The 17736-nt window shown below is 40.3% G+C and overlaps 1 protein-coding gene across 1 annotated transcript in view; it reads left to right on the top strand.

Moving 5' to 3' along the window:
* The window catches only part of MOR1 (ARM repeat superfamily protein), an 84292-nt gene extending 68975 nt beyond the window's left edge, over nucleotides 1–15317 (top strand). The window contains exons 15-54 of the mRNA XM_086484007.1: nucleotides 17–63; nucleotides 156–227; nucleotides 892–984; nucleotides 1087–1192; nucleotides 2416–2528; nucleotides 2599–2686; nucleotides 2776–2876; nucleotides 3006–3113; nucleotides 3285–3390; nucleotides 3477–3556; nucleotides 3794–3943; nucleotides 4107–4182; nucleotides 4267–4391; nucleotides 4503–4613; nucleotides 4682–4831; nucleotides 4923–4997; nucleotides 5099–5177; nucleotides 5255–5394; nucleotides 5475–5576; nucleotides 5732–5806; nucleotides 5914–6009; nucleotides 7713–7814; nucleotides 7895–7996; nucleotides 8205–8387; nucleotides 8472–8583; nucleotides 8746–8822; nucleotides 8896–8975; nucleotides 11236–11304; nucleotides 11397–11535; nucleotides 11637–11759; nucleotides 11852–11929; nucleotides 12062–12220; nucleotides 12317–12475; nucleotides 12558–12655; nucleotides 13113–13269; nucleotides 13339–13458; nucleotides 13551–13646; nucleotides 13802–13873; nucleotides 14412–14676; nucleotides 14835–15317. Of these exons, the coding sequence (XP_086340133.1) occupies nucleotides 17–63; nucleotides 156–227; nucleotides 892–984; nucleotides 1087–1192; nucleotides 2416–2528; nucleotides 2599–2686; nucleotides 2776–2876; nucleotides 3006–3113; nucleotides 3285–3390; nucleotides 3477–3556; nucleotides 3794–3943; nucleotides 4107–4182; nucleotides 4267–4391; nucleotides 4503–4613; nucleotides 4682–4831; nucleotides 4923–4997; nucleotides 5099–5177; nucleotides 5255–5394; nucleotides 5475–5576; nucleotides 5732–5806; nucleotides 5914–6009; nucleotides 7713–7814; nucleotides 7895–7996; nucleotides 8205–8387; nucleotides 8472–8583; nucleotides 8746–8822; nucleotides 8896–8975; nucleotides 11236–11304; nucleotides 11397–11535; nucleotides 11637–11759; nucleotides 11852–11929; nucleotides 12062–12220; nucleotides 12317–12475; nucleotides 12558–12655; nucleotides 13113–13269; nucleotides 13339–13458; nucleotides 13551–13646; nucleotides 13802–13873; nucleotides 14412–14676; nucleotides 14835–15136 (4586 nt within the window). The 3' untranslated portion in view covers nucleotides 15137–15317. The remainder of the gene's footprint in view (nucleotides 1–16; nucleotides 64–155; nucleotides 228–891; nucleotides 985–1086; nucleotides 1193–2415; nucleotides 2529–2598; nucleotides 2687–2775; nucleotides 2877–3005; nucleotides 3114–3284; nucleotides 3391–3476; nucleotides 3557–3793; nucleotides 3944–4106; nucleotides 4183–4266; nucleotides 4392–4502; nucleotides 4614–4681; nucleotides 4832–4922; nucleotides 4998–5098; nucleotides 5178–5254; nucleotides 5395–5474; nucleotides 5577–5731; nucleotides 5807–5913; nucleotides 6010–7712; nucleotides 7815–7894; nucleotides 7997–8204; nucleotides 8388–8471; nucleotides 8584–8745; nucleotides 8823–8895; nucleotides 8976–11235; nucleotides 11305–11396; nucleotides 11536–11636; nucleotides 11760–11851; nucleotides 11930–12061; nucleotides 12221–12316; nucleotides 12476–12557; nucleotides 12656–13112; nucleotides 13270–13338; nucleotides 13459–13550; nucleotides 13647–13801; nucleotides 13874–14411; nucleotides 14677–14834) is intronic.
* Nucleotides 15318–17736: the final 2419 nt, after the last annotated feature.

The raw sequence follows: 17736 nt of genomic DNA on the forward strand, positions 1-17736 counted from the left end.
AAGCTTCTCTTTGCAGTGATGACAAGGAGCTCAGCTGCAGGAAACTCTAGTATGACCTCGGAGGTAATGGCTACTGTCACTCTGTGTGAAAACTTGCTGAACCTCAATGGTTGTCTGGGCTTACCTTGTCTCTTTTGTCTGTTTTTAATTGTCAGGTTGTGGATGGTGGAGGAGTACGAAAATCTGCTGCAAGCATGCTAACAGGCAAAAAACCGCCTCAGCCTGTGGTAAGGGGGAGTGAGCCTGTTGAAAATCTGAAGCAGTAGACATTACAGAAACTTTTTTAAATGTAAAATTTTGTCTTTTTTGAATTCCTGCACTCTCTCTTAAGGGTGTTTTCTCCCTCTCCATATAGTCACGGGCCTTAGTTGATTTTGTGATATCTTGATTGGAGCTTATTGTAAAAGCATATATTAGTGTTTGTTCCTTGCTCAAAAGGCGGTTACCTTTTGAAGTTTAGCCTTGGTTTTCAAATGGTGATGTAAGAAACAACTAATAATATGCAAGGCTAGTGCTGCACACGAGGCCTGCAAGGATGTTTGGGTTGTAACTCAATCTCATTTAAGTTTTAGGTTTAATGAGGCAATGTGAAGATTGTTTTCAAGGTAGATCTTTTGTAAGCAATTATCAAGTGCAGGGGATTTTGTTTCGGGCAGTGGTGCACTTACTTTTTTTCACATTAGTGTCATGCAAATCATATGAGGCCGTATGGAGCAGTAGTGTCAAGGTAGGCGAGAATGCTGGTAGATGTGACTGTGCATGATCTTTTAGTGTAAAGCTTCTTTGTGCATACTTCTGGAAATTTGTTTTTCCATTGTTGCGTTCATCCTTAGCTTTCCGTGATTTGAAGAGCTGTCTATGCATGTTTTGACTCTTTAAGATAATGTGCAGCAATCAGGTAAAAAGACTGGAACCTCCAAAAAGACTGAGGGAGGCTCATCCCAAGGAAAGAATTCCAATAGTAATGCACCGGAGGAAGTAGAGGTAAAATTGCATCTAAGTTCTTGCAAATGTGGGGAGAAAATATTATTTTATTGGCAGAAATCTTGATACTGTGCATTTTGGGATTCACCACTCGTTTTGCAGCCTGCAGAAATGAGCCTCGAGGAGATTGAGGAGAAGGTTGCAGAGATTGTTCAAGCTGATGTTATTGCAAATTTAAAGAGCACTGTATGGAAGGAACGTCTTGAAGGTCCCTTTTGTTTTCCATTGTGTAAAATGCCTCTTTTTAGGTTGGGCAAGCTGGTAAAATTACAAAATTTAAGATTAGTGCCTGGGAGGAACGCCTTGGAGGTATGTATGTATGTATGTACGTACGTACGTATATGTATACGTATGTATGTATGTATATATACACATATGTGTGTGTGTATATGTGTGTACACACACACACACATACACACACACACACACACACACATTGTAACAAACTTGGATACCCCAAGTCAAGCTTCTACCCTGACACAACAGAGAATCACTTCAGATTTATCCATAGATCACAACAGGGTCGACATGGCCCGACGTAGCTCCGTGCCAAGAGATGTTGGCCCCAAAGATTGGCGCCTGTACACATACATATATTGTAACAAACTTGGATACCCCAAGTCAAGCTTCTACCGTGACACAGCAGAGAATCACTTCAAATTTATCCATAGATCACAAGAGGGTCGACACGGCCCGACCAGTTCCGTGCCAAGAGATATTGGCCCCAAAGACCGACGCCTGTAACAAACTTGGACAGTCCAGGATTCCATAGTATATTTGTTTTGTCATTTTGTTATTTTGTTACTCTGACTTTGTATCAGATCCACCATATTGTAACTTTCTGGTCTCATTGGTCACTTTGGGCTTTTGAAGACATCGATATAACATGAGCTGTCGCGACAAAGTGCCTGCCTTGGAGGACATTGAATCTCTATAGCCTATGTATATGTATATGATGCCTCGACTTTCAGAGAGCTCCATCCTATGTGTGATGCTAGCTCGTCTGCTATAATGGCATTGAGGACGAAATGGGTGCCCATTCTAAGCAGTAAAGACTTCAGACATGGCAATATATAATATTATAAAGTTTGGAGACATTAAATAAACGTTTCAGCTGGACTGCTTGAGATGAAATTGGCCAGTATTTTGTTAATTGCAAGAGTGCTGTTTTGCTACTACTTTTTGCTGTTCATGTCAGCGAAAAAGGTCTCCCTCTTCATGCCAGATTGTATCCCAGACGGACAGTGCCTTTGGTGAAAAATTTTCAACACCTGTGTTTGACCAACACATTCTTATAGAGGGATATTGTGATGAAGCCTCTAGGCATAACTTTATAAATTTGAAGCTGCTGATTGCCCTCTGTGCATTCAAGTGAATTTTTAATGTATAATTGCCAGAATTTAACGTACTAATAATATTTTTTATATGCAGCAATGACTAGTTTCAAGGAAATGATAGAGACGATGGAGAATGTTGACAAGCGGACAGAAATTCTCGTGCGCCTGTTATCAGTCTTACCTGGCTGGGCGGAGAAGAATGTGCAGGTAACATATATAAGCCCTTGCATAGCTATGTAGGTGTTAATAAGAAATTCAAAATATTGCACTTTTCCAGGTACAACAAAAAGTTATTGAGGTCGTGTCTGATCTTGCCGATCGCTCACCATCCTTTTCAAAAAGATGTGTAGTGTTATGTATTGTCGGTAAGTAGGTGTATTTCTGTTTGAGGCATGTATTTGCTGTTGATTGGGTACTTTGAAATGGTTTTTAAAGAATAGGTTTGACTCCGCAGGTGTTACTGAAAGAGCCTCTGATATCAAAACGAGAGTTCAGGCACTTAAATGTCTCACATCTTTCTGTGAAGCTGTTGGTCCAGGATTTGTTTTTGATCGGGTAAATATACCCACCAATAGAGCGAGTTTTCTTTTCTGGAATTTTTTGTCTGTGGGTGCTGCTTTAGTTTTGAGAGTTGCCCAGAACTAGAAAAATTCTACTAAGAAACTTTGGTTTTCTCCTTTTCAGCTGTTTAAAATCATGAAGGAACATAAGAACCCAAAAGTGCTAAGCGAAGGTATTCTCTGGATGGTGACCGCAGTTGAAGATTTTGGCATTAGCCATGTAAAATTGAAGGTAATTGATTTTTTGGGTGGTTGTGCTCCTGGTTCAACAGTTTGGAAATGCCTGCTGTGGAAGCATGATTTCGTGGCTGTATGTGTAGTTCACTTGTTTCTTTTAATGTAACACTACGATACAAACCTTAAATGATTCACTATGATGTCTTACATGTTTATATCAGTGCAGGATGTCATCGATTTTGCAAAAGATGTTGGACTGCAGTCTAGTGTTGCTGCAACCAGGACTGCTGCAATAAAACTTCTAGGGTTACTTCACAAATTTGTCGGCCCGGGTACCTGCTCATGCCCCTACCTTATGCAGTTGTAGCTGATTCTGCAGAATTTACTTTCTTTTAATATGTGTAGAGTTTTAATGCAGATTTAAAGGCATTTGTCTCTGATGTGAAGCCAGCACTTCAAAGTGCACTTGATGCTGAGTATGAGAAGAACCCTTTCGAGGTGATATGCTTCTGTGTGTAGTAGCATTTAGTCAATACTATGCATGATGGAGCTGATGGTGGCTACCATGAGACTATACCTTGCACTTTCCTTTCAAGGTTGAATTTGGGCTTATTCTTTCTGTCTGTTTGGTTGTGTGTGTGTGGTCCTTTTTTACTCAAGACTATGTATAGTTGCATTATAGATGGGGAAAGTCTGCTCAAAGTTTCAAGGTCTGATAGATTGGTGCTTTATTAGGGAGCAACCCTGGCCCCAAAAAGAGCAATTCGGGCTGTGGATGCAGGTGAAAGCTCTGGGGCTGTGGGTGCTGATGGCCTGCCTAGAGAAGACATCAGTCCAAAATTGACTCCTTCTTTGATCAAGAACCTGAGCAGTCCAGATTGGAAGGTTAGTAGTACTCTGGTGTTCATTTTGACCTTTCTTTCCACCTTTTTCAATGTAGGAAGATATGAGTGTCCGCCACCTGTGTAAATGTCAGAGATTTTTAGATGACCTTTTTTTGTTTCACATTAGAAAGCGTACTTGAAAGTGGCTTTTTTCTTGGGTGCAGACTCGTCAGGAGTCCATTGAAGCCATCAACAAGATTATTGAAGAAGCAAACAAAAGGATTCAGCCGACAGGAACAGGTATCCAGTTGTAGCAAAGATTCCTGAATGAGTCCCGATCACAGTGAACCCAAGCGTCACGCTGATTGCATTTCAAACTTGTAGGGGAAATGTTTGCAAGCTTAAAAGGACGCCTTTGTGATTCAAATAAGAATCTAGTCATGATGACCTTGACTACCTTGGGAAACTTGGCCTGTGCAATGGGCCCTTCTATCGATAAAAGCAGCAAGGTAGGATAATCAGCTGGTTGAGGCTCCCATGGTTACATGACATATGCTTAGATTAGTTTGATTTTTACCTTTGTTTTGTTTATCAATTTCACGCTTTGGTTGCAAGCTCAGGGTATCCTCACAGAGATCTTGAAGTGCTTGGGTGATAACAAAAAGTTAATGCGAGAAACAGTTATCAAAACTTTAGATGCTTGGATGGGTGTTCTACAATTCGAGAAATTGGTAAGTCTAAATAGATTTGTCATGCCTCAATCTCTTTGCAGCTACTAACCCTTATCTTTGTTTTGCAGGTCCCTTATGTTGTTCCGGCCTTGATAGATGCTAAGATATGTGCTGATGGTCGCAAGGAACTTATAGAATGGGTGACAAGGCAATTGGGAAAGTGTACTGATCAAGCTGAGCTTGTTCAAATGATAAAGCCTATGGCTTTGTCTCTGCAAGTACATTCACATGACTTGAGTTTTCTACTTTATGAAGTCCTTATGTAGTTTCTGGCTCCTACTTTTTCTCAGTTGAATGATATTTCTGCAGGATAAATCATCAGAGGTTAGGAAAGCAGCTGAGTTGTGCTTGATGGATCTTATCAAGACATGTGGGCCAGACCAGGTCTGCCTGAGGGTGTTTTGATATGGGAATTGTGGCTCTTTAAGGTTCTTGACAGAGCAGGATAATTTTGTTTGGATTTGTTTGGATTTTTTATTTAACAGGCTGGCCGAGCTATCAAAGATCTTCACGGGACCGCTTTAGCAATGGTGCAGCCAATGCTAGACCGTCAGCGATCTTCTGGTATGGTGCTTTAAGTGGATATGTGCTGCATTCTGGATATTTTTTTATCTGGGATTTGAGCAAAAGAACTTTTGCAGATTTTGTGGACTCGGTAAATGTAAATAAAGGCAATCTTGGTAAGATGGGAGGGACTAGACATGTCAAATCTACCGCAACTGGTTCTGGAGATCGCCCAGCTTCAAGATCTGGAGGCGGGATACCTCGGGCTACAGCAGCAGTAAGAAGATTTATGATGCTTTTCATTTGGTATCATTGTAGTGATTTACACGTGACCACTTGTCTTTTCTCTGATTTCAGAAAGGCAATCCGGTTAAAATCTCAAAGCAAGCTGCTGCTGTTGCGGCCCAAGATGCAGCGGTGCAGGGACAGGCCCTCTTTAATCTGAAGGATTCAAACAAAGTGATTTTTTAACCTGTCCTTTGCTTGTATTTGTAATTTTGATTTGCACATTGTTATCTCTGACAAGTGTCAAAATGTTACTGTACTGTCTTCATTTTCTGAAAGATATGGGTAGTTTTATTGGTCCTTACTGCTGGTTGGTGGATGGTTTACAGGAGGAGCGTGAAAGATCAATATCTCGAAAACTAAAGTTTGAAGAGCCGAGGCTGGAACAGGTTCAGGAAATAGAGGTCAGTTGTTGAACACGTTTTTCAGTTTAAGGTCTCAACTTGTGGTTTTTCTTAGTTCCTTTTGGAGATGCACGACTCCTTGAAAATGCGCACCTTGAATGCTGCAGAGTGATCTTGTAAAGTATTTTCGGGAGGATTTACATTGGCGCATGCTTAGTCCAGATTTTAGAAAGCAAGTCGACGGGTTGGATATGCTGCAAAAGGTAATTTTCTTTGGAAGGTTTTTTGGTTGTTTTTGACTGTTTTGGTTACGTTATAAGCTTCGGCGTTTACTCAAGTGGACCAAGCTAGAAAATACAGCCTTTTTTTGATGTGTTTGGGTTTTTTTTTTCTTTTTTTTGGGGGGGGCGGGGGGGGGACCCCAACTGAGCAATCATAAACGTGGAAAGTTATCTGATTGTATCGTATGCTTGCTTTAGTTGTAGGTTCTAGAGCCTTACTCAAGCATACGGCCAGTATGCGTATTAAGTATTGTTGGTATGATTGCATGTCAAGTGCAATTCTTTTTGTGCTAAAAATAGTAATGGTTCCCACATTTGGAACAGAATTACCAGAAGACATATCCTTTGTCTATTTTAACAATTTAGCATCATGGATGCAAAATCTTGATATCTATCTCTTCTTGTTTCTGTTACCCCACACCCATCAAATTTTCCATTTTGTAGTGTCCCATTGTTAGTTTCTGGTAACTATATCAGCTGATCAGGCGTCTTATCATTCTCTCTTTAGAAAAGTCTCATTTCCTGCCAACAGTGTATTAAGTCATGCTCAATTTAAACTGATGGATACGAGCAAATTGATAGGCTTTAGATCGGACGATATGCAGGAACACAGGAAATTTATGACAGATTTAGCTGCATGAGTGGCAGTAGAAGCCTGTAATTTGCCTTGTCTTTAAATTCTGGATGTCTCAGAGTCCTCATGATAGTTAAATAGAAATGCATCTTGTTGGTTTGCATAAATGGCATTATGGGTGGCTCTTGATAATTTTTATCAGATCAGCTTAGAGTTACCACCTCTTCAGAATTCTCGCTCGGATGTGCCATTCTTTGTGACAACATACTCAAAATCATTGCATGGGATGAAATGGGAACATAGAACGGGGACAAGGACCCAAAAATGGCTATTCCATGTAGGTATGCTATTAGAAAACATCATCATTCGGCATGTCGCTTAGGATAGTGTTTTTCAAGATAAATTTATCTTTCACGCTGTCTTTGATCTAAATGAGCTTTGGGCTTTGGGAGCCAGAACTTTTGGTATGGACATGGAGCAGCCTCTTTGTCATATATGTCATCTAGAGTCACAGATGAAGAGTACTAAGGTTCTTGTACTGGGTGACCGTATATTTCCATACCATATTTAGGTGTTTACGATGAATGCTGATAATCTAGATGTAAACGCTTTACCATCCTGGTCCCTACCTAAACATGTTCCCTTAATGTGTTTTCCATTTTGCTCAAAAGAAAACCTAGCAACCTTGGAGGGCATGGAAATAGGGAGGATTTAGGTGTCCCTCTAGAAAAGGCTTAAGACTCGTGAGCCATTTTTTTTGGGGGGTGGGGAATGTGGGTTTTCTGGATATACAGAGCGACAGAGCCATGCAAGCCTTGGTGCATTTGTGTGGATTGCCTTAGGTCAATCCAGATGGCATGGGAGGATGAATCAACGATGGCATCGTCTCTCAGTTCCTGATGTTTGTGCAAAGGATACTGAAGGGTCCTTTGAGACAGCTGCCATGCAGGATAATTATCATTTTGACCATTCATTAGGATTGGAGTAAGTCGAGAATGTTGAATAGTCTTAGATGCATATTTTAAGACTGACGAAGGCGAATCATTCTTGTCTTAAATGAATGGAAGGGAATGATAGATTCTATTGATCTGACCTTGTACATTCTCTTCAGGCAGTGCCAGATCATGCAAAAGAGATGATTGAGCTTGTGGATGTGCTTTTCAAATGGTCAGTTCTACGCTTTTGTGAGTCGAATACTACTTGCTTATTGAAGGTAATTGTTCGATTGTCAAGTGTCATGAAGAGATTCCTCCATATTCAACATGAAACTTACTGACTCTATTTATTGAGCAGGTTCTTGATTTTTTACCTGATTTTGTTGAAGCCATGAAGAATGAGGGCTACACTTTGACTGAGTATGAAGCAAATATTTTACTTCCTTGTTTGGTGGAGAAGGTAAGCACAGTCATTCTTTCGGGTTTTTAAAATTTTTGAGGATTCATTTTTGTTTTTGTTTTCATTATCATTGTGTGTGCGTGCGCGCGTGTGTTTTTTCTTTTTGTTGTTTTTTGGGGGGGGGGGGCGCTTGAGTCTGTTAATGGTTTCTTTTGTTAAGTGTTTACGTGTATGCCAGCTAATAGAATGTTACTTGGCGTTCATGCAGTCAGGACATAACATTGAAAAGGTACGGGAAAAAATGCGCGAGTTGACAAAGTTAATATGCTTTATCTATCCCACGTCGAAGCTGTTTGTTTACATTCTGGAGGGGCTAAAATCTAAAAATAATCGCACTCGAATTGAGTCTGTTGATCATGTGGGCTACATGATTGATAGATATGGTATAGAGGTAATTACTGAAACTTAATAAAAAGCCAATTCCAGAGTTGTATTTACATACAATGTTTCCTGACTTTCCCTGCTGTGGAAATAGATAGCTGGACCCTCAAAGGCTCTTCAGTTGATTGCTGTTTTAACCTCAGAACGAGATGGGGAACTTCGAAAATCTGCTCTGCAGACTCTTTCAGTGGCCTATAAAATACTAGGTATTTAAATGTTTATGAGTGCATTGATGAGTATCATTTTTGCGAGAGAAGGTTTTCAATCTCCTGAAAAAGCTGGTTAATCATGAAGGAATCATGCGACATTTCAGTGTTGCAAAAGTAAGTTGTCCACTCTGAATGCATACTTGCTTTTGACTTTTTAAGGGGATGATATTTGGAGACATGTGGGAAAGCTTTCTGATGCTCAAAGGAGTATGCTAGATGACAAGTTCAAGTGGAAGGTCAGGAGCTATTAAATATGCTGTTGAATGAAATGACCTGTTTTCTGATTAAGGGTCTTCTGCAATGGAACAGGCCAGAGAAATGGAGAAAAGAAAAGAAGGGAAGCCTGGAGAGGAGAGAGCTGCATTGAGACGGTCTGTTCGTGAGAATGGGTATGATATATTGTCAAGAAACTCCTCATCAAAATGCTTATTGAAAGCGTACCACTCTAGAGGGTTTGATAAGGATGCATCTCATGTAGACTAGGGTTTATAAGACGGTCTTCAAAATTTTTGTGTACAACCTTGTGACTTGTGAGAGGTGTCTGGGCTAGTGTATGACACACACCCTTTGGGCTGTGATTTTCCATGTGCATCATTTATAATTTAAGTTTCTACTCAAGAGGGTTTGCTAAGGACACACATTATGCATTATGTAGGCTAGAGTTTTGTTAGACGGTTTCCAAGGTTTCCGCTTCACCTCCTTGTGAGAGGTGTCTGTAGGCCTGTTTAGGTTACCCTTTGTGCTTTGATTTTTATGTCAATCTATCTAAGTAAGTAGGGCAATTGAAGCTTTGTTTGGCAAACCATAGGTTGTTTTGGCCTTTTGAAGAGTGTCGTATAAAGTTCTTACTTGTTGCGTATAATCATCCTTCTAATTCTCCCATTTATGGTTTAAATGTCTCCCATCTGTATCTTCTTATGCCTGGTATTGTTTCATTTGAGCGTTGGTGCGTCGAAGTAATAAATGATGTCCTGCCTATTCCTGACTGCCATGGTTAATGTCCTCTCGAATGTTTTGTGCCATCATTTGGTATACTTGCTATCTCCTGCCTTGATGAAATACCAGCTTGCCTGCTTTGATCTTTGGCGTACATTCCTCCATACGTACCAGCTGACTTGGTGTGAGATATCCCCAAGAAAAAAATTGTGCGCTTTTGGGGCTGGCTTTGCATCATAAATTTTGTGCCAACTCAATGGCAGGAAAGTGTACAGAATATTTTGCTCTCTCGAGCTGTCTCCAGACTCATCACTATTTTCAATCTTCTTCCCTTTGCAGCTGGTAAAAACAAATCAAAACTCCCTTGCCATGGCCAGCTTCAACATTCCTGCAATGAATGTGCTCCTCGCTTTCTGGTTTCTTCTTTCATGTTGTGATTGATGAGTTTAAAGTTGGGATTGGGCATTTCTGACTGTTGTTTACCTTTTTTTTGACCACTGGAATTTGTTTCTTCTCCATTAGGATCAAAGTTGAAGGCTGAATTTTAGTTTTTTTGACAACTTGGATTCATTGTTCTGTGACCCGTCTCTTTTACATGTCTTTTGGTACTCTTCTACACATGAGGCCGCCTCTTTTCTCATCATTCTCCTGTAGATGATACTCTTATTAACAACATGGGGGCATCCTTGCTTCAAAGTTCACCTTCATGGTACCATTGATCTCTTTAGACAACCCCTGGACATTTGACGTTGCATGTACCATTTCAAAGTCAAATGTTTGCAAAGAACTCATAGCAGCAATACTGTCTTTCCTTGTCTCACAATCTCTCTGTCTGCTTGTGTCTGCTTTGTAATGTAATCTATGACGAGCTTTCCTATGGAAACTGGCTTTGCTCCGATCCTCAAAATCCTGATCCATACAATTTAGGCTAGAATGTAACATGATATTTCTGGGTCCATGGCACGAAATCCTGTCGAAAGCATAATAAAATAACTTGAAATTGTTTCACTCTTTCGAAGAACATGCTATCACAAAGCTCTAGTTTGGTATCGGATAGAGCTAGCTAGCCCTTCGCATATGATGGTTGTATTCCTGTTTGCATGTAGTTCCACACCCATTAGAGTTAGAGCTCCATCCCCCGCACCCCTCTTATAAATATATTCACACTTCTATGTCAGTCTATTTTGTTTTGTAGTAGGTGTATATTCGGCACTTTTGTCCTTTTTACTGGATGCTCAGAGGACCCACACATGTACGCCATTTTTTCCCATAGGCCAAAGTCGGCCTCTAGAAGACACTAATAAAGCTTTCTGTCTTTTTTCTTTTTTTCCTTCTAGTATTGGTCTGATTTCCTCCTTGCAAAACGCATTTCGTTTTTACGTCTTCCCATTCTTCCTCCAAAGCTGGTCTCTTCTTATCTTTGATCCCTCATGGTATATTACTGTTTGCTAGTTGCCTCCCTGGTTTATAAAGAAAATTTTGTGACTTCCTGTCCTTTCTTGGAGTTGGTCTCCTGCTGAGCTTTTTTCAAGCAGTTCGCTGTCTATGCCATGTATCCTTCTTGTGCGCTCTTGTTGCCTTGTACCAAAGGAGCAGGGCTTGAGATGATAGGGTTACTTCATTTCATACTAATCAATTTTGGGTATGATAAAGCAGCATGTGAGTGTGAACTGAGAAACTAAAAGAATTTAATTGTCAAAAATTGATTGGCAGCTTGGATGCTGTGGAGCAAAGTGGAGAGGCAGTATCAAGGCCATCTAGTGCTGCAATGACAATTCAGAGGTTTTAAATTCAGTCATCTGTTTGATAAATTTTATTGTTATGTTTATGCATGTCCAATCCTGATGTTTCTGATTTCGACTTTGCTGCTACAGTTCAGGGCGTCCTAATGGTATTTATGATGGTGGCTTTGAGCCAGCCTTTCTCAACAGCAGTTTGATTTCAGCGACTGCGGGTCCTTCTGATTGGAATGAAGCCTTAGACATTATTGAATCAGGAGCAACTCCCGAACATGTTGAGTGTTACAGTTTATGCTAAGTGTTAGTATCAGTGTGAAACACGGAGCAGCAGACATTGACTTTTGAGTTGTCCTATCTGCTATATTGCTTTTTCAGGCGGTCGAAGGTATGAAACTAGTTTGCCATGAGCTGAATCAAGCAGCAGGAGATACAGAGAGCCCTTTAATTGATGATATTGCAAAAGACGCAGATCGTCTTGTGTTCAGCTTAACCAAGAAGGTTAGTCTTTTGTATGTTCAAGGTCCTTATTCATAGCTTTATAAGTATGCTGAGCTAGGTATTGCTGTTTACACTACTGTGTTCTTGGCCAGGTGGCTAGCACCTTTCACTTGGGTCTTGGTGGAGCGTCATCAAGGTCATGTAAATATGTCCTCAATACACTTATGCAGGTGAGAAGTTTATGCAAAAGCTGACGATCTACTGACAGTTTTATTGTAGCACATATGTTTATCAAATTGTTTGATCCACCCTTACATGTACCTTGTGCCCCCTAAATCTTTTTGTTTTGCAATTTTTGACAGACATTTCAGTTAAAGAAACTTGCTCACAATGTTAAACAAGAGACCTTGAATAAACTCATCATGGAGCTGCTGCTTTGGCTCCTAGATGAGAGAGTTCCTTTGATGGATGATGGAAGCCAGCTTCTCAAAGCTTTAAATGTTCTCATGCTCAAGATTCTGGTCATATGCATAAGACCTTCAACTTTTCATGCATTGTAAATATGATGATTCAGTAATGGAGTAATAAGCTTGCTCCTTTGGTTTTGATTTCTACAGGAAAATGCTGATCGTACTTCAGCTTTTGTTGTGTTAATACAACTCTTGCGTCCTATAGACTATTCACGGTTTCCTGGACCGACTTCGGAAGAATCCACTATGATCAGGAGTCAAAAATTTTCTGACTTGGTAGTGAAGTGCCTTATCAAGTTGACAAAGGTATTTATCATGCCTTTTTGATTTTTTGCAATTGCTATTCTCTGGAAGTAAGTTGTTCTAACATCATGCTGGAAAATGCTAGGTGTTGAATGCTACGATTTATGAGGTGGACTTGGATCGGCTGTTGCAAAGCATACATGAGTACTTACAAGATCTGGGCATGGAAGAGATTCGAAGAAGGTGAGATTGCAAAAAGGTTCTTGTTGGGGCTGGTAGTGGTGGAAAATTGATTTTGTAGTACCATTTCCTCCAAACAAAGGAACTAGGAGTCCCGGGAGCATAGAACTTTATGCAATTCAAAAGGAGGGAATGTTGATAAAACATTCAAGGTAATGGCGTGGATCTGGGTTTAGCACCTAGGTATTTCATTCTCGTAAGAGACAGCTATTAGGGTGGTTCTTACGTAGAAGATTCAACCTCCAAGCGATCTTGGACCGTTTTTTTGCGGAGGGCAGGTTGTTTTTGTTTCTCTTTTGTTTTGTAGGGAGGGTAGGTTTGTTTGTTCTTTTTTTTTTTTTTTTTCCGAGGGGGCTGCCCGGGGGGGGGGGGGGGGGAGTGGGAGGGGCAGGGGGAGGGGGGTAGTACGAACAGAATATTTGCATTTTTCTTATCAAGTCTACTCTTTGCTGATTGGCAGGGCAGGGGCAGATGACAAACCTCTGAGGATGGTAAAGACTGTTTTGCATGAGCTAGTGAAGCTTCGGGGAACTGCAATCAAGGGTCACCTTTCTATGGTCCCTATCGATATAGATCCTCAGCCAATTATTCTTGCATATATTGATCTCAATCTTCAGGTATGGTGTATGGATTTTCTTGTTTGGTGTGATCACAATATACCTTGTCTAATAAGTCTTAACATGCAGACGCTAGCTGCTGCTAGAATGCTGACGCCATCTGGCACAGCTGGTCAGGCTCATTGGTCTGACTCAAGTCAGAATGGTGGCTCGTCTCCTGCTCATCATTCAAATGAGGCACAATTAAAGGTAAGATTTGCTTTAGAAATGGATTTTGATATGGAACTGTCAGGCCGACTCGTGCTGATAATTTGCTTATTTTTAAAATTGTGTTGTAACAGCAAGAGCTTGCTTCCGTGTTCAAGAAGATCGGCGACAAGCAAACCTGTACAATAGGATTGTATGAACTGTACAGAATCACACAACTATATCCTCAGGCATGCATCGAAAATCAGTGGTTTTATACTTGATAGGAAAAAGATTCTTAAGGGCTACTATTTGAGTTCATTGCTGTTGGCTAGATGTGCAATATAATAAATCAGATAGGTATCTCGTAGGTTTGGGCAACCATAACATTGAAAGTGTTTTGCAGGTCGACATATTCTCGCAACTACAAAATGCTAGTGAGGCATTTCGGACTTACATTCGTGATGGGTTAGCCCAGGTATTTTCCCGGCCTGCTTTGTATTTGTGTGTAGTAATTGAACACCCAATAGTGATGCTTTAAAGTTATGTATTCGTGTGAAATTGAGGTAAGGTAAGGGGCCAGTAGAATGGCGGCCCCCAATTCCAGCAATGCTATGTGCCAGTAGTATTGCACACGGCAACATTCTCAACGTCCAAAATAGAGGCGAATCGGCTAGCGTGTTGAATGCAGGATGTGTGCGTGATGGGTTGAACCCCGCTCGATTTCTGGTCCCTTAATGCCACATTGCCTCCTGTGAACTCTTTTAGGCTGGAATTACCAACAGGATGCACAGACTAGCTTTTTCTTCGATCGTCGCCAACCCAGTGAAGCAGGATATGCAGGTGAAATATGAACTGCTGTGGGAGGCGGAAAAGCGCCCCCGTCAAGTTTCGTGCCATAATATTGGCCCCTCACCTTAGTGGATATCTGTTTTAACTGGGCGGACTGTTTGTGTTGGAGTTGAATGCAAATGCAGTCTAGAACTTATTTGTAGCCTTTTTCCCCCCATGCACAGATGGAAAGGAATGCAGCTGCTGGACGGACCCCTGGAAGTTTGCCAATGGTTACGCCACCACCTGTTTCTTCTCCATTACATACCTCACCCAAACAAGCACCTTTGTCACCGCTCAATACCCGATTGCAGTCTATGAGGTTGGACACACCAGTGGGTCAGGAAAGCGATGAATATACCAACGGGCCAGGGCTTTCTGGTGACTTGAAGAAGGATAATTATCTGAGATCAATTACGGGACCATATGAGGGTGCAGGAAATGTAGGAGGTATACTCTGCGAGAATTTGTGATAATCTTGTCCAGCAAACTCAAAGATTGATCTTTTTTTGGGGGGGTGGGGTATATAAAGGGCATACTGAAAAAAAGATTTGGAACAACTTTTGCTGAAGCCGTCTTACAAAATGATATTTTGTGTGGATGTGAAGGTGATGGGAAAATGAACTTTGGGGCACCCATGCCTGGAACACTGGACGCAATCAGAGAAAGAATGAAAAATATACAGGCTGCAACTGCTGGAAAGCCACCTACTGGGGGTCAGGGTCAGTACACAAATGGGTGGACTGTTGGGGCCGCTCGCAATGCAATTTCACGGATTGATGAGCCAAGCTCGGAGTCAGTATCCCACTTGACTGAGGAGCATCATCCTGCTGAAGACAAAGCATTGTCAGGACTTCAAGCAAGAATGGAGAAGCTGAAAAGCGGAGGAGTATTTGGTAGCTTTGTTTAGGTAATCTTGGTTGTAGATATATTAGTGCGAGAGCCCTATCTGGATAAGAGGAGAGCCCTAAGGAAAGCTTCTCCTTCTTTCCTCGCTATGTTCTATAGGAAAGCCACAACACATTGTTGAGGCTCAGAACAATCTTGTAAAGTATCTCAATGTTAATAGAAAGAAATTTTGTTGGGGAAAATGTCCACATTCTTTAACTAGGTAATTATAATGTGCACATTCTTTAACTATAAATTTTGTTGTGTACGCACTTGAAATCTGCCTTGTGCATTTATAGTTGCTGAACATATTCGTTAAAAAATATCATGGCTGCAACAACGGTAAGATTTGTGTAGTTTGTTTTGGCAAAGAAACTCCTTGACATGCAAGCAAAAGGGTAAACTAGCAAGGCATCAGGCATCATCAAAAGAGCCGTCCCATAAGAGTTTAGGTTGCCAATTCTCTTGCATGACGTGATTTGAAGTGTCCCAACATTGAAAACATCCGACTTCTTTAGACATCAGTGGCACACATTTTAAGCTTACACCACCATAACGACTATTGAAGAGAACATGGCTCTCAAAGGAGAGGTGCTTGAATTGGGAGGTAGTGGCATGTCAAGCGCAGTAATAAGGAAGGTGAGAATGACGAAAGCACCTCACAGCCCTCAAAGAGGAGATTTCCCAAATGATAAATGGCAAGCTATAAGCTAAAGGAAAGTGATAAGAGGAACATTTGCAAGTAGGTATGAGAAATGACTGGAAGGGAAGGACACCAATTCATTCATATCAAGAGGAGTAAATGAGGCAAGCTCATATCCTTAACATTTGAGCGACGACACGAAGACTCGGATTGCACCCTTGGAAAAGAGTAACTCAGAAAAGAGTCGTACTTATGCTACAAAGCTTGGTTAGATGAAAGAGAGATGGGAGCTTAAGCCATGTGATTGTGAATACTAGGTGGCACTATTTGTTGTCTTTGCCATTGGAGTACAATAAACATGATTCGGAGCATTTGAATTTTACCTAAAAAGGTTTCAAGAGCGTTTGGAGGCCTTAAAGATGATTGCTAGCACCATAGGTGTGGAGAGACCCAAGAATTGTGAGTTTTTCTATGAGTAGATGATCCATACACCAGACACTGAAAAACGAATTCCTTCCAAAGGTGTTCCTAGGTGCATTGTGCACAGCATCAGAAAAATGTATCACAGTGTAGCCGAGTAGGTTTTTCAAGCTAGGTAAGGACAGCACTAACGTTTCAAACCCTCAACTTTAAAGAGATTGGAAAAAAAAAGGACTTGAACATACTGATGAAGAGGCAAGCAAACTTTCGAATTGACATGAAAAAGGTGTACTTTAACATGTGCAAGCAAATCAAGTTGATATGTAAGCGATGCAATCATTCTTACAATTTTAAATGGCTTAAAATGCAAAGAAAGTTTTTTATCCTTTCTTAGAATGACTTTTAAGGAAAACAATCTTTTCAAGTGAATTCAATGGGTCTTTTGTATTTATCATAATGCCCCTTTAATTCCTTTTGGGTCTCTCTAATCTGATCTCACTTTTGTCAATTTCCATTCCATCTGCTCAAGTATCTCTTTAGATATCTCTACTTTATTTATCAGTGACAAAAACAAATTGGAGTTGCACAATTATAATCTTTCATCTTCAAAAGCACTCACGTGACTGGATGCATGATACTAAATATATTATGCAAATTCAACCAGAGACAAATCCAATCATTTTGATTTTCATTTACATTCATATGAAGCATATGCTCCAGGACATGCATGACTCTTTCGGTTACTCCGTCAGGCAAGTAACCAATTTGACATATACGAAACTCTATCGATGCGCTCTAGACAATCCATTGTTGTTAGCAGATGAAAGATAGTAGATAACTGTCTACCAAGTGCTTTAAACATGGCCTCCCAAAAGTGAAATACAAATGTTCAATTTCTGTTAGACAACGGTTTTAAGCATACCATGCAATGGGAACGTTTTCATCAGAAACAAACGTTCAATATTCGGATTCTTGTCAATATTCTTTTTTGGAAAAGAGTGCAAGTTTGGTCAAATTATCTACCACAATATAAACTGTATCATACCCCGTTCTTGTGGTAGGAATATTAGTAATGAAGTCTATAAATTTACACACTTTTTCAAAAGTATATCAGGTGTGGTTCCCCTAGTTTTCATTTATTGTCAATTTTAACTTGTTGATTGTCAAAACACCCACACAAGTCTTTATGTTTTGTTTATTCTTAATTTTGGCATATGTTTTATTCAATACACCCTGGTCCGAAATCGTGAGTTATGATATTTTCATAAAATGTATCTTTTGAATTGTGATGTGTATGAAGTCTATAGACGATAAAAAATACAAAATTTCCATGTAGAAATCAAATTTTCTCTCGAAAACAACACTAGTATTATCATGCTAAAAAGTACAAATGGGAGAAAATGCACGATTTCTGCATGAATATCATTTAGTCAAACGTACATTAGTAAAAAAATTACACATTGATCTACGACTCAAAACTTTGGAAACTTTACTCTCATCCCATAAAAGATGTTTTAAATCAAAATTATACTTGGATAAAGTATGAATCTTTCTTCCTT

Source organism: Adiantum capillus-veneris, chromosome 2 (assembly GCF_014529385.1).
Source record: "Adiantum capillus-veneris isolate H3 chromosome 2, ASM1452938v2, whole genome shotgun sequence".
Classification (NCBI taxonomy): Eukaryota; Viridiplantae; Streptophyta; class Polypodiopsida; order Polypodiales; family Pteridaceae; genus Adiantum; species Adiantum capillus-veneris.